The sequence below is a fragment of the Dipodomys merriami genome, unplaced genomic scaffold, assembly GCF_024711535.1.
Source record: "Dipodomys merriami isolate MVZ:Mamm:240054 unplaced genomic scaffold, mDipMer1.0.p SCAF_97, whole genome shotgun sequence".
In the NCBI taxonomy this organism is placed as follows: domain Eukaryota; kingdom Metazoa; phylum Chordata; class Mammalia; order Rodentia; family Heteromyidae; genus Dipodomys; species Dipodomys merriami.
The window spans coordinates 1358455-1379092 of NW_027206590.1; the positions used below are offsets into that span (position 1 = coordinate 1358455).

The following is a 20638-nucleotide window of genomic DNA, read 5'->3' on the forward strand; positions in this document are numbered from 1 at the left end:
CATGGTTCATAGTCAGCCCAGGCAGGAAAGTCTGTGAGACATTTGTCTCCAATTAACCACCAGAAAACGGATACTGGAGCTGTGGCTCAAAGTAGGGAGCACTGGCCTTGAGTGAAAGAGCTCAGGGCAGAGCCCAGGCCCCTGAGTTCAAGCCCACCCCACCCCCCAAAAAAGTGAGACCCTATATCCAAAGTAACAAGAACTGGAGGCATGGCTCACCACTAAAACTTTTGTCTAGTATGCACAAAGCCATGAGTTCAAACCCCAGTACATTAAAAAAAAAAAAAAAGCCCTCTACAAGTACATGTGTGATTTGCAGCTTGGCTGGGTGGCATATGTGCAAGATGCTACATGATTTTTGGAATTTGGAGGATCTGATCCAGCTACCCCATGGCCAGAGAAAGGACAGGTAGAGGGACTGAGCATTGAGCTGGAAACAGTGGCCTGGGGTCGTAGGTGAACATGGACCTCTAACTCCATATGTATGGCCCTGCATAGTTTTGTTGTCTTCCGGGGCCCCCATTTCCCAGGGCCCAGGAGTAGGAATCTTCTGGAGGAAGGCTGTTGCTGAGGCCCTCCCAGTCCCGAGGAGGACTGGAGGGTTGGCGTGTTCTCGAGTGGGGTGCAGTCTTTTGCTCACTGGGATTCCTCTCCCCAGGCTGGAGGAGAACTACGAGATCGCAGAGGGCGTCTGCATTCCTCGCAGCGCGCTCTACATGCACTACCTGGACTTCTGCGAGAAGAACGACACCCAGCCCGTCAACGCGGCCAGCTTCGGAAAGGTGAGCCCGCCTCTGCAGACCTGCATGTGCGCACGCGCGCGCGCACACACACACACACACACACACACACACACACACACACACACACACACACACACAGAAGAATGACACCCAGCCTGTCAACGCTGCCAGCTTCAGAAAGGTGAGCCCGCCTCTGCAGACCTGCATGCACACGAATGCGTGTGCACACACACACACAGAGCCTCAGCAGGCTGATCCTGGACACACACATGCACACATACACACACTGCTACAGCAGTCTGATCCTGGACACACATACACACATGTGCATGCACACACACAGCGTTAGTGGGATTGACACATACATACACACAGAGTCTCAGCCAGCTGAATCTGGTCACAGAGACATGCACACACATGTACACAAATGCATACATGCAGTGCTTTAGCAGGATGATCTTGGCTACACACACACACACACACACACACACACACACACACACACACACGCACACACGCAGCCTCAGCAAGCTAATCCTGCCCTCTCTCCACACTTGCACCCCATTCCACTCCCCCGCCAATCTTTAATTCATGTGAGGTTTTGGGGTTAAAGGCATGGCTCAGTTGTTAGAGTGCTAGCCAATGAAAGTGGTAGATACCAAAGCAATACCAAACCAAATACCAAAACAAAGTAATGCCAGAATACTCGGCAATGCTCTGCTGGACAAACTTGAAACAAATTCAGAAGCGTGGTACAGTGAGGAGTGAGGTTTCCTCTGTTTCCTCAGGTTTCCTCTGTCTCTAACTGCAGTGGCATCTTGTCTTTGAGAGACAGATACTGAACTCTTTGTAGTGTATTAAGTGGATGGCTGTGAGCCCGGCATGGGAAACCCCTTTGCCTTCACGATGTGCATGCCTTGGATCAACTAGGAAATGGCCCTGGTCCATGACATTGGTCTGATTTATAGTAGCCCACAGTCCTTACTGTCCTGTAACGACCTTGTGCGAGAATTGTTTTCTACATTTAGGGGTATGTGTAAAAAACAAAACCAGTAGTTCTGATCACTGCTATTTAGTAGGCCAAAGGAAATGGTTGGAAGATCTTGTTTTAATCCTCCCCCTTTTACTGGAATTGAACTCAGAGCTTTGTGCTTGCTAGGCAATTACTTTACCACTTGAGCTATGCCCCTGTCCTTTTTGGCCTATTTAAAGTTTGTTTGCCAGACATGGTCTTGCAGTGATCTAGCTTCAGACACTGAAATCTTCCTACCTCTACTTATAGCTGTGATTATGGATGTAAACCACAATACTCAACTTGTGTTTGAAATAAGGTCTGACCTCAAATTGTGATCCTCCTATCTCCATCTCCTGAGTAGCTGGGATTACAGGTGTGGAATACCACCCTTGGTGGTTGAGAGCATTCGTTAAGCCTGAGCATTTACTTATTTAATTGCTAAAACTCTAAACTTCACACCCTAAACAACCAGTTTAACTTGAGTCAATATATCTAAACCCTTCCTTCTTTTATTAGCTTTCTTTTCTCTTTGTAATTTGTACTGTATCTGATAACAAGAATAGGCAGGTTTGTTCTGCAGCATAGGATCTGTTTTCTGGTTGCCTAACCAGAGAGGGACCAGTATAGACATCACAAACGTTTCTTCTCAGGTCCCAACAAATAAATCCCACAAGAGCAAGCAAACAAACAAACCAAAGCAGGGTTAGGCTTCAAGTACTGACTTCATTCAGTAAGTAGAGAAGATGCTCTATGGTGACTTAGTAAGATGAAACATGGAATGTACGGGGGCATTCATACTGTCTCTCCAAAGACACAAAGAATTTGAAGCCAGGGGCCAGTGGCTCACACCTGTAATCCAAGCTACTCAGGAAGCTGAGACTGGGGATTGTGGTTCAAAGCCAACCTGGGCAGGAAACTCTGTAAGACTCCAATTAACCACCAAAAAAGCTGGAAGTGGAACTGTGGCTCAGGTGTTAGAGTGGAACTGTGGCTCAGGTGTTAGAGTGCTAGCCTTGAGGGGAAAAAAAGCTCAGGGACAGCACCCAGGCCGAGTTCAAGCCCCAAGGTGGCACAAAAACAATTTTTCTTTTGTGGAGGGATCGATCATCTTGCTATTTCCTCCACTTATTTCTTCAATCCTTTCATTTTGACTAAGATGTTAGGTAGTGGTTGGAGGACCCAGAAAAGAGTTTAGTGTGGGCTCCACCGTGGAGTTAACCCCAGCAGGCAGGAGGAAGAAGAGCTCCTCATGACCATATGGGATGCCAGAGCTGCGTCAGGTGTCCGTGGCGCTGGTCACCTGACAATGTCACTCGCGTTGACATCATTTACATGACTCCTGCTCTCTCATGCTGGCCACAGAGAAGACAGATAAGGCCTTTTAGGAAGTAGGGATGGAGGAGAAGGGTTGGTTGACTCCCTTGAGACTCAGCTGCCCTCAGCTTCCTCATGAGGATTTACAAGACTCCAGGGAGAATGATATTGGTAGATGAGGAAGGTACTGTTTCCTCAGTCATCCAGTACCTCAGATGTTTAGTAGTACACTGTCCCAACCATCTGTGTTATGAGGTATGTGAGAGATGTTCAGGCATAGACGCAAACAGCCATTCATTGGCTTTGATGCTGAAAGAAATCTCATACCATTTGGAAGAACTCCAATTTGCCGGTGGAAAGATCCTCTATTCCTTTTTCCTCAAATACCTCTGTAATCTTGTCAGCCCTGAGTGTCCTTGACCTCATGTTCTCTGCAAAGTTGGCTGTAGTTTGTCTCTTTGCACCCACAGTTCTATTTTCATTTAAGCCTCAAGCTGACCCCAATATTTCAGGGGAGCCTTGGGAACTTGCATCTTCAGGGTCACCCGGGTTTGGGGCTATCACTATCCACCCCCGTTGTGTTCAGAACAGTGGTCGTTGCAACTTTAGCTTACTTAAAGTTGCATAAGCTCAAAGGTTGTGTTCCTAGAAGCTGCCCTGATCATGTTTCTGATAGACCGTAGCCATGTGTGACTAGAGGCTGCCATATTGGATGGTATCCCATAGCCTCATCTCAGAAGGTTCTGTGAGGTGCCCTGTCTTATACCACAGTGAACCGGGGATGGAATCCAGTACCCTCACTCTGCTTCCCCCGCAAAACAGCCCCTCAGGAAGCCCCTGGGATCCTGGTAGACTGAATCTTGTAGGAAGGGCTTACATGCCACAGAGGGACAGGGACAGATACCCCCTCCCAAGATATTCTTCAGGCTCCTCCTTCGGTGCAGTGGGTGTTTAACGGTCCTCCGCTAGTTCCCACAATTGGTGCCAGCCTTTCTCTACTCCGCCATCTCCCTTTGCGCTTCCTCCTTCTTCTCCCTCAGTCTCCCCTCGGACCACCCCCACCAACCCTTCCTCTCTTCTTGGATCCTTAGTTTCTGCTGACACCTTTGCTCACAGAGATGTCTCGCTTTCCCCAAATGGATTTTTTTTTTCAAAAGAGTTTGCCAAACAGCTAAGTTCCCCCCCTAAGAAGAAGGACTTTGTGCCAGCTACTTCCAAAATAGTCATTTAAGCAGTCATCCAAATTCAGTGCCATCTTTACAGCAAATGCCAGGAAATACTCTACTGCTGCTATTAAAGGCAGAAGTATAAATGCTCTTGGCAGCTGTGGCTGCCATCCGTTTTCAAATGCACTGGAGTTGGGACTGTCCTTCTAGCCTTGGAGGACAGGCCAGGTCTGCGGAGAGTTTCCACACTGAGCCTGTTGAATTGAAATCCCAGACACATTTGCCTGTCCTGAGGCTCCAGCCTGTGTCAGCTGCCTTCTCCTCAAGAGAAAGGGGCTGGTTGTTCTGCGAAACCTTGGGTGAAACTGTGGACAAGCTCCCTTTGAGCAGAGGCATCTGTACTTATGATTCATCCGTGAACTTTTAACTCACAGCAAACAAGGTTCAATGTTTCAACTTCGTTTTTAGAGGAGGGAGGGGAATATTGATCACAGTCTCTTCTCCAGCTTGGCCGTGGGCTGAGGTGAGACGGATGAGGTGATGTCAGTGCTAAGGCTGTCCCCCCCCAAGGGCGTGGCCTGGCTGAGGGGGGGCTGTTCTGGATAAAGTAGATGGCAGCAGTTACTTTGCCCCAAGTGAGATCTGAAATGTAATCCCTCTTCCCACATCAGTGGCCAAGTTCAGCATCACTGGCTTCCAGTAAGGTGGTATTGACTGTGTCCCGGAATTAATTTACAAAGTGAATGCTAACGCTTCAAGCTGAACTGGCCTTATGCCTGCTTTTGCTGGTGGCTGCAGTAATGGAAGGTCACCCAGCTTGGAGCCACTGAGCTCTTATTTCCTGATCCTTAGAATATCATCGAATTATTCCAGGAACAAAATGAGACAGTGCTTATGAGAGCCTTGTTTGAACTTCTCAAGTGATCTACCCATGCAAGGAATCACCATTATCTAAAATTGCCTCTTCATGCCACCTCTATTTCCTTATTGTGCCTGATCCTTCCTTCCCTTCCCTTTCTATCCTTTGCATTTCCTTTCCTTCATGCCAGTAGTAGGGCTTGAACTCAGGGCCTCATACTCTCACTCACCTTACTTACTTAGCTGGTGCTCTACCACTTGAGCAATGACTCCAGCCCAGCTTTTTGATGATTATTTTGGAGATGGGGTCTTGTAGACTTCCTGCTCCACCCAACTTTGAACCTTGATTCACCAGGACTCAGTCTATCGAGTAGCTAGGACTACAGGCATGAAGCGCCAGTGCCCAGCTCCATGCTTGGGCTCTGTAGAATTCATCACTACCTGAATCATCCCCCATTTATGTGTCTGTGTTTATGTGTGTATATGTATATGCATACACAAATATATGTATGTACAATACAAGGCAACCATCTTCTCCCCTGATGTTCTAGTCTTCTTGTGTTGAAAAACAACAACAACAACACACACACATACATATATATATCGTGAATACCATGTATATTATATAACATTCATATATATGATATAGATTATATATGATTTATTGTATAATTCTATGTACCTGCTTTGTTCGGTCAGTCTTCACATCCCTAGGATGGAGACTCCACAAGGATTTCCTTATTTATCAAGCATGTCCAATACCAGCACAGTACCTGGCACTGAATAAATCCTAAGGCATGTGTTCAAGGTTAAGTGATTTACATCAATACTATTTTTATATGTGTAAACTTGTCTAACCCTCATGCAAACCATGTGAAATTGGCATTGTATCCATCTCCCAATTACCATTTTCTGAGTGAGGATGAACTGAGTTCACTGAGTTCACTGAGTTCAAATGTTCACTGGCTTTGGAGAACTGCCTTTGAAGTTCTCTGTCGGTCTTCCCGTTCTGCCCTCTGATGAAAGCAGAGGAAACCCTCACAGGCTGATTCCCATTTACAGCCATCCCCTCTGTCTTGTTTGGATAATTCCAACTCATTCTCAGCTAGCAGTTCAGTGCAATTTCGAAGTTTAATGTGGGCTAGGCACCAGTGGCTCACGCCTGTAATCCTAGTTACTCAGGAGGCTGAGATCTGAGGATTGAGATTCAAAGCCAGCCCGGGCAGGAAAGGTCTTGAGAAATAAAGCTAAAGGACAGCACTCAGCTCCCAAATTCAAACCCCAGTATCCCAGTCAGTAAAAAAAAGAAAAAGTCCAATCTCACATGTAAGTTGGAGCTTTTCTCTCTGTGCCTCAAACTTGCTCTGGGAAGAAGGGTGTGGTTGATTCTGTCTCTCCTTTTCAGGTGTCTCCAGGGTTGGGAGTCAGATGAGAAGAAAGGGAAGTTAAAGGAAACAGACCAAGAGTTGTTTGACCCACTGGAGCTCTTCAGGGGTTCCTGCCAGCTGTAATTGTCCTTTGCTGGGTCTGTCACCTATTTGAGGGAACAGTTCCATTGGGCTTTCATGAACTCCAGAGGATCTCTTCCTATGCTGGCTGAGGGACCCCTGCTTCTCTTGCACACGCTGCACTTGGCCCCTCAGGTGATGACGAAGTCACTCTGGACTTCAGCCCTGGCATTGGGAGGATGTGGGCCAGCTCACTGCGTGTGTGAGGTTACACGCTGACGGATGCTCAAAGGAGCCCCAAGGGAGGTTGGCATTCAAAACAGGCTGAACTCAGAGAAGTGTGAGCAGAAACTCGCTTTGCTTTCTTTTAGGTTTGGCTGAACTCTCTACCCTTACCTCGTGGCAGATCTGATAGCATTTTGATTTTTGATGATGAGAGCAAACATTTTGTTAATAATTTAGACTCTTTTGACTGTTTAAAGTTCAGCCCGGTCTTCTAGTTAAAATTTACAGACTCACATTGACTTCAAAAAGCTTCTCTGTCTTATCTGAGCTCCGGTCAGCCTATGGACAGTGTGGAGACTGAGGAAGAAGGGGGAGAGGGCTATGTTCTGCTCTCCCCAGTTTAATTCTGTTTGGGCCTGGGATTGGAAATTGCATGATTTCTATTCTTTTAAATATGTGAAGTGGTGGTTGATAGCCCAGAGTGCAGTCTCTCTTGATGAATATTTCATATGAGCTGGAGAAGGGTGTGTTGTCAAGTTGTTGTTAAATAAAACCTTCTATAAATGTCAATTGTATTCAGGAGATTGATGGTGTCCTTACTGATTTTCTGCTCCTGGATCTGTTGATTTCTGAAAGAGGGAGTGCTGAAGTCTCCAGCTATGATATAGAGCCATAATTTCTCCTTATAGTTCTATTAATTCTTATCTTGTATAATTTGGTCTGAATTGTGTTTTCATGGAGAAGTGACCTCTTTATCATTGTGTATGTTTTCCTTCATAATTTTCCTTGAAGTCTGTCTGAAATTCATATAGCTACTCCTGCTTTTGATTAGCAGTCGCATGGTATTTTCTTTGCCATCTATTTACTTTTCATCTATATGTCTTTGTATTAATTGATTGATTCTTCTGGTATAATTTTTCCCTCTCCATACTTAAATACCGCATTCTATGTTCTTCTACTCTTCATGAATTGCAAAGAGAATTCAAATGTATTTCTTATCTTTCTTCCTCTATAGAGAAGGTAATTTCTCCCTATTAATTTTTTTGATGTTGTTATTTGTTTGTTTTTGTGCTGGTCTAGAGGCTTGAACTCTGGGTCTGGTCACTGTCTCTGAGCTTTTTGCTCAATCAAGGCTGGCACTCTACCACTTGAGCCACTTCCAGCTTTTTGGTGGTTAGGGCTGACTTTGAACTGGAATCTTTAGATCTCAACTTTCTGAATAGCTAGGATTACAGACGTGAGCCACCAGACCAGACCTACAGGTATTTATTTTTTAGATTTTTGTTCGTTGCTTTTAATTTTCTATAGTTTGAAATGTGTGGTGTTCTTCTCTTTCTTCTTTTCCTCCTTCTCCTTTTTCCCTTCCTCCTTCATATTTTTTGCCTTTACCCTGATGTTCTTTATGATGAGTTATGCTTTTGAAATTTAATTTATGATAATTTTGATGGCTTATCCTGGTATTCTCTATGATTGTGTCTGTCATCAAATTTGAGGAAATGCCTGGCTATGACTGTCTCAAATATTTCTTGTGTCCCTTTTCTCTGTGTACTCCTTCCAGTATTATTATTACACATTTTTGCACCTTTTATAGTTGCCACACCGTACATGGATGTCTTGTTCCACTTGTTTCAATTTAAAATCTTTGTTTTCTCTGTTATTTATTTTTCAGAGTTTCTATTTATGCATCTCCAAGGTCAGAGACAATTTTGTAAGCTGTGTGAATTCTTATTTTTAAAGGCACTCTTTATCTTTATTATAATGTTGTTGCTATTGTTGTTTTATCTTTAACACTTCCTTCTGATTCTTTCTTAGAATTTCCATCTCTCTGCTTACTGTTGCCCTGCATTTGTCTGCTGTCCACTTATTCATCAGGGCTCTTAACAAATTAATCGAAGTCGGTGAAAACTTCAGTCTGATTATCACACTATTCCTGCTGTTCAGTTCTAATACTTGGCATCTTTAAATTGTGTGTTTTGATTTCTTTTGGTCTGTCTTGTACGTTTGTCTTACTCACTGGACATCATGTGTCAGGTAAAAAGATCTCTGGAACAGTGATGTCAAGATGTGAGTAAAAGATGCAGTCTATACTTACATGATCAGCTCTCAGCCTTCAGTGACGCTCTGTCTCTAGATGCTGAACTCCACAAACGTTGCTCCCAATCCCTCTCATCTCCTTAAGCAGGACCAGGTTGGATAAAGTTTTGTATTTCTCTTCTTCTACAGGAGAGATTCCAGCTGACTGGATTTGTGTATCCTTCATATCCCTTCCCCTGGCCGGTGAGAGACTGATAAGAAGTCCCACAGGCTGAGTTCTCATTGACTAGTTTCTCCTAAAGGACATCTTTAAGAACAAAGTGCCCTGGCCTATTTCAATATAGTGCTTTCTTCCTCACCTCTTAGCTTTGAGAAACATGAGGGAATTTCCCTCCGTTACCCATTCTGGGAACCTGGTAGAGCTCCTGGATGTAAATCTTACAATATCGTGTAAGCCCCCTGTATCTGGGGCTCCCTGGTTTTATTTTTAACTCTTCTCTTTGTTCACGTTGACCCTCCAGCCACTCCAGGGTCAGCTGGCTGACCCTGGCAGTCATTCCCATAGTGGTTTCCATTTGTGAGTCTCTGTTCCGGGGAGCTGTGACTCCCTGTATTTGCCTATCTCCCCAGTCTTTGAGGGACAATGGTTTCTTCAATGTCCTCTCCTGTCTTAGGGATTCAAGATTTTTGTTGTGGCTTTTTAGTTTGCCTGGCTTTTCACTTCTTGTTAGGTTTTGAGTGGCTGACTTCCAAGCTTCCTATGTATAGAACCAGAAACTAGAAGTAGAGATGCGATTTCTATTCCCATCAATTTGAAGAGCTAGGCTGTTGACACCAGATTTCTGGTTGATGTAAAGGAATGAATGTGAATCTTGGGTATGTGAATCTTGGGTAGAAATCTGAAGGTATATGAGTGAGTAATTTTGTGGGGAATGTGGATGGACAATGTTCTCCCACTCTAAACAGTGGCTTCCATAATCCAGGAGAAAACTCGGCTGTGTTGGAACATGTTGCTCCATAAAGGCATTGAAGGCCCAGGTTCTGTCTTTATGCTCTGCCATCCCTAACAGACTGCTTCCAATTTCTATGTCACTTCATGGTGTGAGAGGGCTGCTGACACCAAAGATCTATTTCGGGCAAGAAGTAGAAAACAGAGAGTTAGGAGCTAAAGGTCCTAATCAAGTCAGTCCTTTCAGGAACTTTCTCAGAGCCTGGCTTAATGTTTCCCTTTATCTCTCACTGGCTTCCCTTGGCTCTTAAGGAGGCAGGAAAATGTAGTGCATATGCATATATAAATATGCATATTCCTTAACTAAGTATTCCTTAACTATGAAATACAGCCATAGCTCCTGTAGAATGGACAGATGCTGCTTGAGTTGAAAATGCATTTGATACGCCTAATCTACCACACATTACAGCTTAACTGGCCTACCTTAAACATGCCCGTTACATTAGTCTATAATTTAGCCATAGCATCGAACACGAAGCCTATTGTACGATCAAGTGCTAAATATCTCGCATAATTCGTTGGCCAACCATTCGCTGGCCACACGGCACACTGTGGAATCCTAGTTGTTTACCCTCAGGACCACGTGGCAGATTGACAGCTGCCACAGCTCAGCATCATGAGAAAGCCTTACACAGTCTAGCTCTAGCCCAGAAAGGATTACAATGGGAGGCTCACGTCTATTGCACAGATATTGCATCACACTACTTTCAAGCCAAAAGAAGTGTAAGTTGAACCTTCACAAATGAGAGTGCATCTGTGCTCTCAGATTATGAGTCTGTGGTTCAGTGTGATTCCTACAATGGTGTAGGGATGATGTGATTTAGGGGCCACAAGTTGAACTTCTCAGGAAAGGCAGCTCTAGTAACAGGCATAGTTACGGCGTGCATCCATGAAGGGCATACTGAACCTCACAATCTAGCTCCTCTGCAAGTTTGCTGATGCTTCACATACCCTCAATTCCATTCACGCCTGTAAAACTTCAATCAGTATAGAACAGGAGAATTCATTAATCCTTATCATTTCAAATAACTCTGCATTTGAACAGATTAAAAGGACTGAAAGATGTACAGGTGCAATCTTCTCATTTTCCAAATGACTAAAAAAAAAATCAAGAAAGGGTAAATATCTCCCCCAGTTCATGTATTTCCCTGTCATGCCAGGGTGTAGCAAGGTAGGGGGCAGAGAGCCACCTATGAGAGACAAAAAGACGTACAGGGACACTGGGTGGCAGGTGTTCCATAGTTGTATGAATTTAGTTTATTAATAGTTTGCCTTCCTTTCCAATGGAGATTTGAAGTCATTGTGGGTGGCTCTTCCTTCAATAGTTGGCTCCTTCCTCCTTGCTGACACCCTTGAGCACCGTATGTGTAGGAGCCAAGTATCTTTGAGGACCTGGATGTCAGCCACTGGAACAGACGGAAGGATCATTAGGATCCTCTCCTTCTTCCTTGATAACCCCTCCAACCTGCCCACCCCACCTCCTGCCTGGATTAGGGTATGCCGTCCAGGATGTGACACAGAAGAAGAAGACAGTCTTCTGCAGGCCTCTTTAAGGATCTTCAGTGAGGATTCCTTTCTTCATTTTTTCAGACAGAAATGATTTATGATTTTTAAACGTTAGCATGCTTTTTCCCTTATCTTTTAGCATATAGCATAGAGTGTCCATGTCAGAGCATCTGATTTCACACCAGATTTCATATGCTGTTCATTAAGATTTTTTTTAATGTAGTGTAGTGTGAAAACTCTGAAGGTACAACTGTGTGGGGTTGAATCTCAGCTCCATCACTTCCCAGCGGCATGAGCTCAGACAGCATCTTAATCATTCTGAGCCCCAGCTTCCTCGTCTGTAATTGACAATCATGACAGGATCCACCCAAAGAATGTTCAAGGTAACAACTGTAAAAGCATTGCTTCACACAGGACCTGGTAAATACAAACCTTCAATGGCTGTTAGTTATAATTAGGGACTTGAGTTTATTATAGCAACCCTCCATGACTTTAGTACATCGCTTTTTTTAAAATCCATCATCACTAACAAATCAATGTTCCAACCCTTTTAGGTACTCTCTTTTTTTGCGAACAATTTTGAGAACAATTGTTCTAAAAATGTCCTACATCATCCTCGCTGCCATCCTCACCCGCACCCTCTTATTATCGTCTGCAGAATGATTCCATTTTAACTTAACCTGCATCTTATGTAACTCACCTCCTTCTACTAAATCAGTTTGAAATGACTGTCATTTCTCCCGCACACGTGACACCGCATCCCATCAGCCTCAGGACAATACTGGGTTGGCATATGCATTCCATTTCTTGGAATAGCTAGCTATTATTCACCATACCTCCCCTCAGAGTTCACTGGTATCTTTCCAGCCCTGGAAGGTTTTTATGGAATTCTTCATCCACGTGATTTGGAATTCTTTTTCTGTCTTGTTGCAATTGATAGGAATTTCTTGTGGAAATCATGTAAGTTCTCTTGGGGGATTTCCTATGGAACCCGCAGCATTCTCTCTCTTCAATCCCTAATGCCTGATCCCAGGAAGAGCAACCCCAAACCATATGAACTGGATAGATTTGGATCACTGTAGCACAATGGTCACTTAGATGAAAAGGCTGAAGTAGGGTACTTCAAAGACCTCATTTATACAGCCAGGCGTAATTCTTTTTTCTTTGAAAAGGGAGCTAGATTTATTGTGGAAAAAAAGGAAGGAAAGAAGGAAGGAGGGAGGGAGAGAAAAAGGGAGAAAGGTAAGGAAAGGAAAGGAAAAGAAATGAGAGGAAAGGAAAGATAGGTAGGTAGATTGGTTTCTGGAGCACATTTTTAATAAGAAGACACAATACCTGATTATAAAACAGGAGCTTTTTGTGGTATTTCATTTCTACTTTCTTCCCCTTTATTGAGCCTTTCTTGGGAGGATTTGTACTTACTCCATCACTCTGGATTGCCTTTTTTTGGTGTGTATGGCACTGGCATTTGATCTCAGAGCCTCAGGCTTGCTAGCAGACACTTTACCATGGCCATGCCATTAGCTCTTTTTTCAGATAGTATGTGCTGTCTTTATATGGGATGGCCCTCTGTGGCTCTCATACTGAGATTACAGGCATGGGCCACTACACCTAGCCATGAAATCTCTTTCAGATCACTTCTTGTTCCTGGCAAATCTTTGCCTCGTGAAGGCAGGCCTGAATTTGTGGAAACAACCAAAAGTTTAATGAATAAGTGTGAAGATAAAAGTGACTGAAACCATACAATGTGGGTCCAGGTCAAAGCCTGGATGAAAAAAGTAATGGCTTCCTACATGGCTCCCAAGATGTCTTCTGGGATAACGCCAGGGGACATCAGGAAGTCCATGCACAGAGTGGACAGCTTGCTATCTTCTAGGACTGTTTGTCAGCCAGAAAAGGATGAAAGAAGCCATAGGATCAGATTCCTATAGGACCTGTAGGACCACTGGCCAGAGTCTATAGATAGAAGCAGCACTCACCTTTGATCCTCATTCTCACTTATAAAACTACCGCCACCACTCTCTCTACCAGTATGTTTGGGGTAAGATATAATCCCAAGTGTAACACACATTAGTACATGGTGCCAGGTGAGGCTGAGGTATGTTAGTTCCTCTTCTCACTCCTCCTTTCCTCGTCTTCGAGGAGGACCCTTGTTCAGATATATCATTTCAGGAGTGCTTGCCTACAACTCATATTTCATTACAAAACAAGACAAAACAAATAACTGGACATCCTCTAGGCCCACGAGTATAGACAGGCAACCTCCATACATTTTCAGAGCTCTAGGGAGCTTCTCCACTTCCACCCCCAGAGCCCTGGAGCCCCCAGCTCCGTCTGCCCTGGCTGAAAGAGAGAAGGGTGGGATTCGTGAGTAATTAAAGGGAATTTGGAAGGTTGGGATGTTGCGGAGTGTTAGATCGGTAGCTAGAACAGCATGTGGTGTTCTTTAGGCAGGCTTCATTGAATCCATACAAAAACAAGAAAGAGGGGCTGCCTGCCTGTCTGCTCATTTATCAAACAGCAAAGCTCAACTTTCACAGCTCCACAAAAGTGTTTTACTGTTTGCTGAGTCTTGCTCCAGAAATTAAAAGCTGAACGGCTTTTCGCAAAGCTGAACCGACCCTGTATTTGGAGACTCAAAACTAAATGGTGCCAGTCTTTCAGATTCGGACACCAGTTGATTATTTGGTGAAAGGAGAGGAGAATAATTTGTAATTTGCAGCCTATAAGAAACACTTTAAAAAAAATAAAAAGAAAGCAAGCCAAACCCCCTTCCCACAGGGTTTTGTTGAGTCTGTGAGAAGGAGGTACCATCTGTGGCAGCCCTTTCTTTGCTCCTAGTGGGAAAAGTCCTGACCTCCACTGGGGCAAATGTGGTAGAGCTAGGCGCTCTCCCATCCCCCACCCCAACTCTCCCCAAACTGCCCCCTCCTCTCAACGCCTTGCTCCATTTTATTTTATTCTTTTGGAGAAAGAAGGTGGAGGAAGACTTGGCTATCCAATATTTTTAGGTTAAAGCATTTTCATTACCAGAACCAAATATTCTAATCATACTTGGGGGGGGGGGGGACGGGGTAGATACACCTTGAAGCCACAAAAACCTGAACTCTGGAATGAAGGAGGGTTGTCTGACAAATCCGTAAAAACCAGAGTGTAAAGGCTAACTCTGTGAGTAAAGAAATGGGGATGGAAGAGGACAGTAAGCAGCGGAAGAGGTGAGGGCAAGGGAGAGGGCGGTGTGGGCAGATGCAGCCCTTCCTCCAGCTCTCCCCTGCCCCCCCCCCCAAATCAGGCAGCTCCTCTCTCTCCCCCCCTGCAGCCAGGGCCCAGCTTTGTCCAGTGTACCTATTCTGCAACACCTCTGTTCCTGCTAGGAGCCTGGTAAGATCATCTGAGGAGCCTTTTTAGAGATGAAGTTCAAGTGGGAGAAAAAAAAAAAGTAAAGGTCTTTTCAGTCCTTTCAACTTAGCATGTGAAAAAAAAAAAATAAAACCCCAAACATGTGTAGATGCCTTTCTAAACTTTATGGAAAGCAACTGGCAAATATCAGTAATCAAAAATTCTTATGCACAAAGATAATGGCTTCAGTATTAGTTTTGTTTTTACTAATGCAATACTAGGAACAACTCCAGTGGCTGATAAAAGAGGAGTGTATTCATTCGTTCATTTATGGAGTCAATGACTTAATGTACTTGGCCACATTATTTCCTGCCTGGACTGTTGCAGTAGCCTGTTAACTGGTCTCCTTGCTTCCATCTTTGCCTCAATGGCCAATTCTCCACTCAGCAGCCAGAGTGAACCTTTTGGAAGTAAGTTAGATCTTACCCAACTCCCTTTAGGTCCTCGCAGTTCTCGTCTCATTCAGTAAAAGCAGAAGGGCTTACAAAAGCCCACAAGGTCTCGTCTGAGCTCTACTCTGTTGACCTGTCTCTACCTTCTGAATGCAACTTCTTAGGCTCTCCTATGTCTCACTCTCTCTGCTTCAGCCTTGGCTCTCTTTTCCTTCCTGAAACAAGTCAAGCCAGTTCCTACTCCCAGGGCCTTTGCACTGGCTGTTCCTTTTTCTTACAACTTTCTTACCCTAGACAGTCACCATTCCTTCACTTTCCTGAGGTCACTACTCAAATGCTAAATTATCATGGAGCTCTCAAAACTTGGACAACATAATATCCCCATCTCTGTAGTCGCAAGTTCTCTCCTAAGTCAAGGAAAAGTCATCAAGGTAAGACAATGGCTTTTTTTACTTGCTACTTTTGATCTTTTCATGTTGGAATGTAAGTTTCTTGGACAGAGGATATTTCTGTTTTGTTCAGAGTCATATCCTCCAGGGCCTCACTAATAAGTAGGAGCACAATAAGCATTGCACAATTTTAAGCCATGTACCATTATCCAACCCATTATGGTTATTAAGACTTCAGCTAAGCACAGTGAAGAGCAGAAGAAAACATGGCTGGAGCTCTAGTATTTGTAGAGTCTGCTAATCCAGGTAATGCTTTATAGAGATGAGTAGACCACTGATTTTATATAAAGATTCGGGGCAGGGGGAGACTATGGATGTGGCTCAGTGGTAGAACACTCACCTAGCATGTGCACGCCTTGAGTTCAATCCCCAACACCATTTCTGTGGGCGTGGAGAGTTAAGAGAGATGTCAGTGAGTGACACAAAATTTATACTTGCTATAAAAAAGAGTAAGTTCAAAATACCCACTCTGCAGCATGCTGACTATGGTTAAATATATGTATATGTATTGTGTGTGTGTGGTGGGCAGTGGGTAGGGGGTGGGGGCAGGGGAGGTCCTGGGCTTGAACTCAGGACCTGGGCACTGTCCCTGAGCTTTTTGCTCAAGACTAGCTTTCTACCACTTGATCCATAGCTCCATTTCTGGCTTTTTGGTGGTTAATGGGAGATAAGACTCTCATGGACTCCTCTGCCCATGCTGGCTTCAAACTTCAATCCTCACACCTTAGCCTCCTGAATAGCTAGGATTACCAGCGTGAGCTACCGGCACCTGGCTAAAATGTATTCTTAAAAAGTTGTCAAGAAAGTACATTTTAAATGTTCTCATCACAAAATAGCATTGATTGATAAGAGTAATGAGATAATGCATATAATAGTTAGCCCAGTGCATCTATTTTATGATATATACATACCACATCATAGTACATATCATAAATATGTACATTTTTAAATTGGCCAATTTAAAAAGAAATTGATTAGAAAAAATTCTATGGACATTGAAACTGGTTACTAAGCAATTGGCTCAGGGAAGATTTCTGGGATGAAGTAGGTACAAGATGAGGTTTTCGGAATGAGCGAACATTAGCTGGACCGTGGGCATGGAAGAAGGGAGACAGGCAATGGGGACAGGCTGTGGGAAAACCCACAAGGGAAGAACAAAATGACTTCACTAAGTTCCATGGGGCCAGAACATGAGGATTTGGGAGGGAAGCTGGAAGGAGCACAGCGCTACCAGGTGGGACCTGTGTGGAATCAGGGTGAGACCAGGGCAGCCATCCAGGTGTGAGTCCTGGGCCTGTGGGGGTTGGGTGGCTGCAGGTAAGAATCAGGACACGTTCAAGATGGAGGGAGGATGAAACCTGATCTCCACTGGAGCCCTGCCCTGCTCAGGGAATCAGGAAAGGCTCCTGGAGTGGCTGCATGCTGGGGGAGCTGGCCACTGAGGACGGAGCACAAGGAGGGAGAGAGTGGCAGGTAAAGGGCTCAGAAACAAGGGCCTAGGAAGCATTCAGAAGTATACAACTCCAGGCAGTCCCATCTGAGAGGAAGTAGGGTTGGTGTAAGGAAATTCAAAGAGAAAAGATGAAGCCAGATGTTGAGCTAGAGTTTCTGGTAAAAAGGCTTCTGCCTTGAATGTCAGAGGCCTCTGAGCTGGCAGAAGATCTGCCTTCTGGCCATTTATTTCAGCAAATCCATTTGGAGACCTCAATGAATCCAACACAATGATTTCTCTTGTTTTGTGGTGCTGGGGATTGAATTCAGGGGCTGCATGCATGCTAGACAAGCACTCTACCCCTAAGCCACACCTCCAGCCCCAACAGAAAAACTTTTGCTTAGTATATCAATGTAAGCAGAAGTATGTAATGGGCAGAGTTCTGCTTTTCTGGATGTAAGTGGATTCTAGCTAAAAGGAGATGTGCTAAGCTATCTGCCGATGTACCGACATCCCCTCCACTGTGTCTCGCTTTCTGTAGCCTGTGAGGAATAGAGAGAGGTGGATCCTGAACCCAGCAGAGGTCACCAGTGCCTCCCCAAGAAGGCCAGGGTAGGGGGAGCACAAGAGAACTCCCCTGAATAGATGGGAACAAAGAACCTCTTCATTCTGAAATACACCTGATGAAGGAGGGTGGAAATGCCACACAGAAGAAATGAAGGGTGCTGTTAAAGGAAAGAACCAGAGGCTGGAGACACTTCCTTAATCTAGAGGCAGTTCTAGTGTCTTGGAGTGTCAGTTCAGACAGAGCGTTCAGATCACAAGTCTGCATCTTGTGAGCTGTGTGGCTTTGTGGGAATGGCTTTTAGCCTCTTTGAGCTTCAGCTTATTTATCTGCTCAAAGGGAAAAGTGATGGAGGGAGCATCTTCCTGCTGTTAGATATAATAATGTGATAATCATCCAGGATAATATATGTCAAGTGATTGACCTGTATTGACATGTTTCAGTCACTTGACATGTATTATACCTGAGCCAGGACTGGAACCTGCTAAGCCTCATGTGAAAGCCCAAGTGCTTACACTTTGTACTTCTAATTCGCTAGGGAAACACAGGCGGAAAGCCCAGGGCAAGTGCACCAGGCAGGGATGGAAGGGGACATCTTGGCTTGGAGGTCCAGGCAGAAGGAACAATATATATGGTGGCAGAACTTTCTGAATCTGGCATCTGGAGAGCATCTGAGAGCAGTGGGCTTTGAGGCTGGGAACCTGAGTTGGAGCAGATCACAGGGGGCACCTCGTGCCCAGCCCAAGAAGCCTGGATGTGTTTCCAGAGGCAAGAAGGGACCTGGCTAGGGTGGGAGGTAGACAAGCAGCTGGGCTCAAGAAGGGTTTAGAAGGTAGAACCAACAAGATTGGATTGAGTGGGTTAGGAAAAGAGGAGTCGGGGGGATTTTTCTGTAGTGTTTGGCTAACTCAACAAAAATTTGATAAAGTCATAGAGTTAGTTTTTTTTTAAGTTCCCACTGTATTGATGCACATGAAATTTTTGTCTTTTGTTGGTTGTGGGGCTTGAACTCAGGGCCTAGGCACTGTCCCTGTGCTCTTTTGCTCAAGGCTAGTCTTCTACCACTTTGAGCCACAGCACCACTTGCGGTTTTCTGGTGGTTCATTGGACTCATCTCCAATGAACCACCAGAAAACCGCAAGTGGTGCTGTGGCTCAAGTGGTAGAGCGCTAGCCTTAAGCACCCAGAGGCTCAGGGACAGTGCCAGACCCTGAGTTCAAGCCCCAAGACTGGGAAAAATAGATGGCCAGTGAGTTCTCAGGGTCCATATCATGGCAGGAGAGAGCATCACAAACAAGCTGACTGTACATCTTAGGTAGGGCAAATGGCTTCAGTAGGCTTGGCCCCATGTCCCAGTGGCACTGTGGCACACTGTGGACATCAGCCCCCCAGTCCTGGTGCTGAGGACAGGCATGAGGGTGGGCCTGTTTGTTTTGTGGCTGTCGTGGGTTACCAGTTGAATAAGCACTTAGCACAGTTGCGGAACTCAGCCAGTCCCCTAAATCAAGTAAAAATTAGACTTAGCAACCAAACACACAACAATGCTGCTTTCTTTTATAATCTACCAATTCTTTGTAGGGAATGGGGTTGATTTGCTTTCTAAAGAGAAGAGAAAAAGAAAAAGTAGCACTATAACATTCTAGAAGATCTTTGACGCTTCTTTCAAGTTTATCTCCAACTTCCTTTGTCAGTGTGGACTCATTCTAATATGAAAATCCTTTTCTATCAATATGCAAAGTGATTTAGTACCCGGTACTTACACAAAATCCTTTGGTTCTGCTCATACAGCCCTACAACTATATCAAATAGCCATTTTCATATTTCTAGGCTTCTTTTTAAAATTTTTTTTGTGACAGCCCTGGGGCTTGAACTCAGGGCTTGGGCACTGTTCCTAAGCTTTTTTGCTCAAGGCTAACACTCTACCACTTGTTAATTGGAGATAAATAGTCTCACAGACTTTCTTGCCTAGGCTGGCTTCAAACCTTGATCCTCAGTTCTCAGCCTCCTGATTAGCTAGGATTACAGGCATAAGCCACCAGTGCCTGGCTCAGGTTTCCTATTTTTGTCCACACATAAATTACAAACACAGCATAACCATACTTATGTCACCATTAGGAGTATTTTTCTTGTCCCATCATTTAAATGCTTACATGTCTGTGAAGTATATACACTACCATGTCATCAGTTCCCTATTGTCAGACATTGATTTCTCTCTCTCATTAGTAGTTTCATGAGTACTTTATCTTATTTTAGACCTCTTATTTTAGACTCTTTCTTTGGAATTAATAAATAAAAAAGTATGAGTTGCTAGGTGCTGGTGGCTCACATCTGTAATCATAGCTACTGAGGAGGCTGAGCTATGAGGATCAAGATTCAAAGCCTGCTTTTCCTAAGCAACCAGCATGCCTTTATCTTATTGACACTGGGACTCTTGTAACTTACCATAGTGCCTTCTTTGTTTGAGTGGTTAGGAAACACAGATCCCAAATCTTAACCCATGTTTAACCAACACAAAGAGCCTCAGGCTCCAGTTTTACACTTCTCTTGCCTGTGTTGTCTGCTGTCTGTCTAACTGTTCACAGGACTAGAGTCAGGTGACAAAGTACTAAGAGCTTGGCCATAGGTTAAGGCAGACCCAAGGGCAGGGTGTGTAGAGAGCCTTGTCATCCCTCAGGCTTCGGTGTCGTGTTTTACTCAGGCCTCAGTGGGTTCTCAGCATATAGGAGATAGTGTTAGAGGAGATGGAGGACGTGTTGTCTACAAAGTTGACATCTTTGTATCTGGACAACTGTGGAATTGTTTTGTTCAACTTTATCACTATGAGATAATATTTGAAAAGCTCTTCTTTCCAAAGTGTTGTGTTTTTGGTTTTTTGTCAGTCATGGGGCTTGAACTCTGGGCCTGGGAGCTGTCCCTCAGCTCTTCACTCAAGGCTAGCGTTCTACCACTTGAGCCACAGTGCTACTTCTGGTTTTCTGGTGGTTAATTGGAGATAAGGGTCTCATGGACTTTCCTACCCAGGCTGGCTTTAAACCATGATCCTCACAGCTCAGCCTCCTGAGTAGCTAGGATTTCAAGTGTGA

The 20638-nt window shown here is 44.5% G+C and overlaps 1 protein-coding gene across 2 annotated transcripts in view; it reads left to right on the forward strand.

Moving 5' to 3' along the window:
• Rfx4 (regulatory factor X4) overlaps positions 1 to 20638 on the forward strand; it is a 143122-nt gene that overhangs the window by 56291 nt on the left and 66193 nt on the right. For both annotated transcript variants that reach the window (XM_070014441.1, XM_070014443.1), the window contains exon 4: positions 659 to 782. In XM_070014441.1, the coding sequence (XP_069870542.1) occupies positions 659 to 782 (124 nt within the window). The remainder of the gene's footprint in view (positions 1 to 658; positions 783 to 20638) is intronic.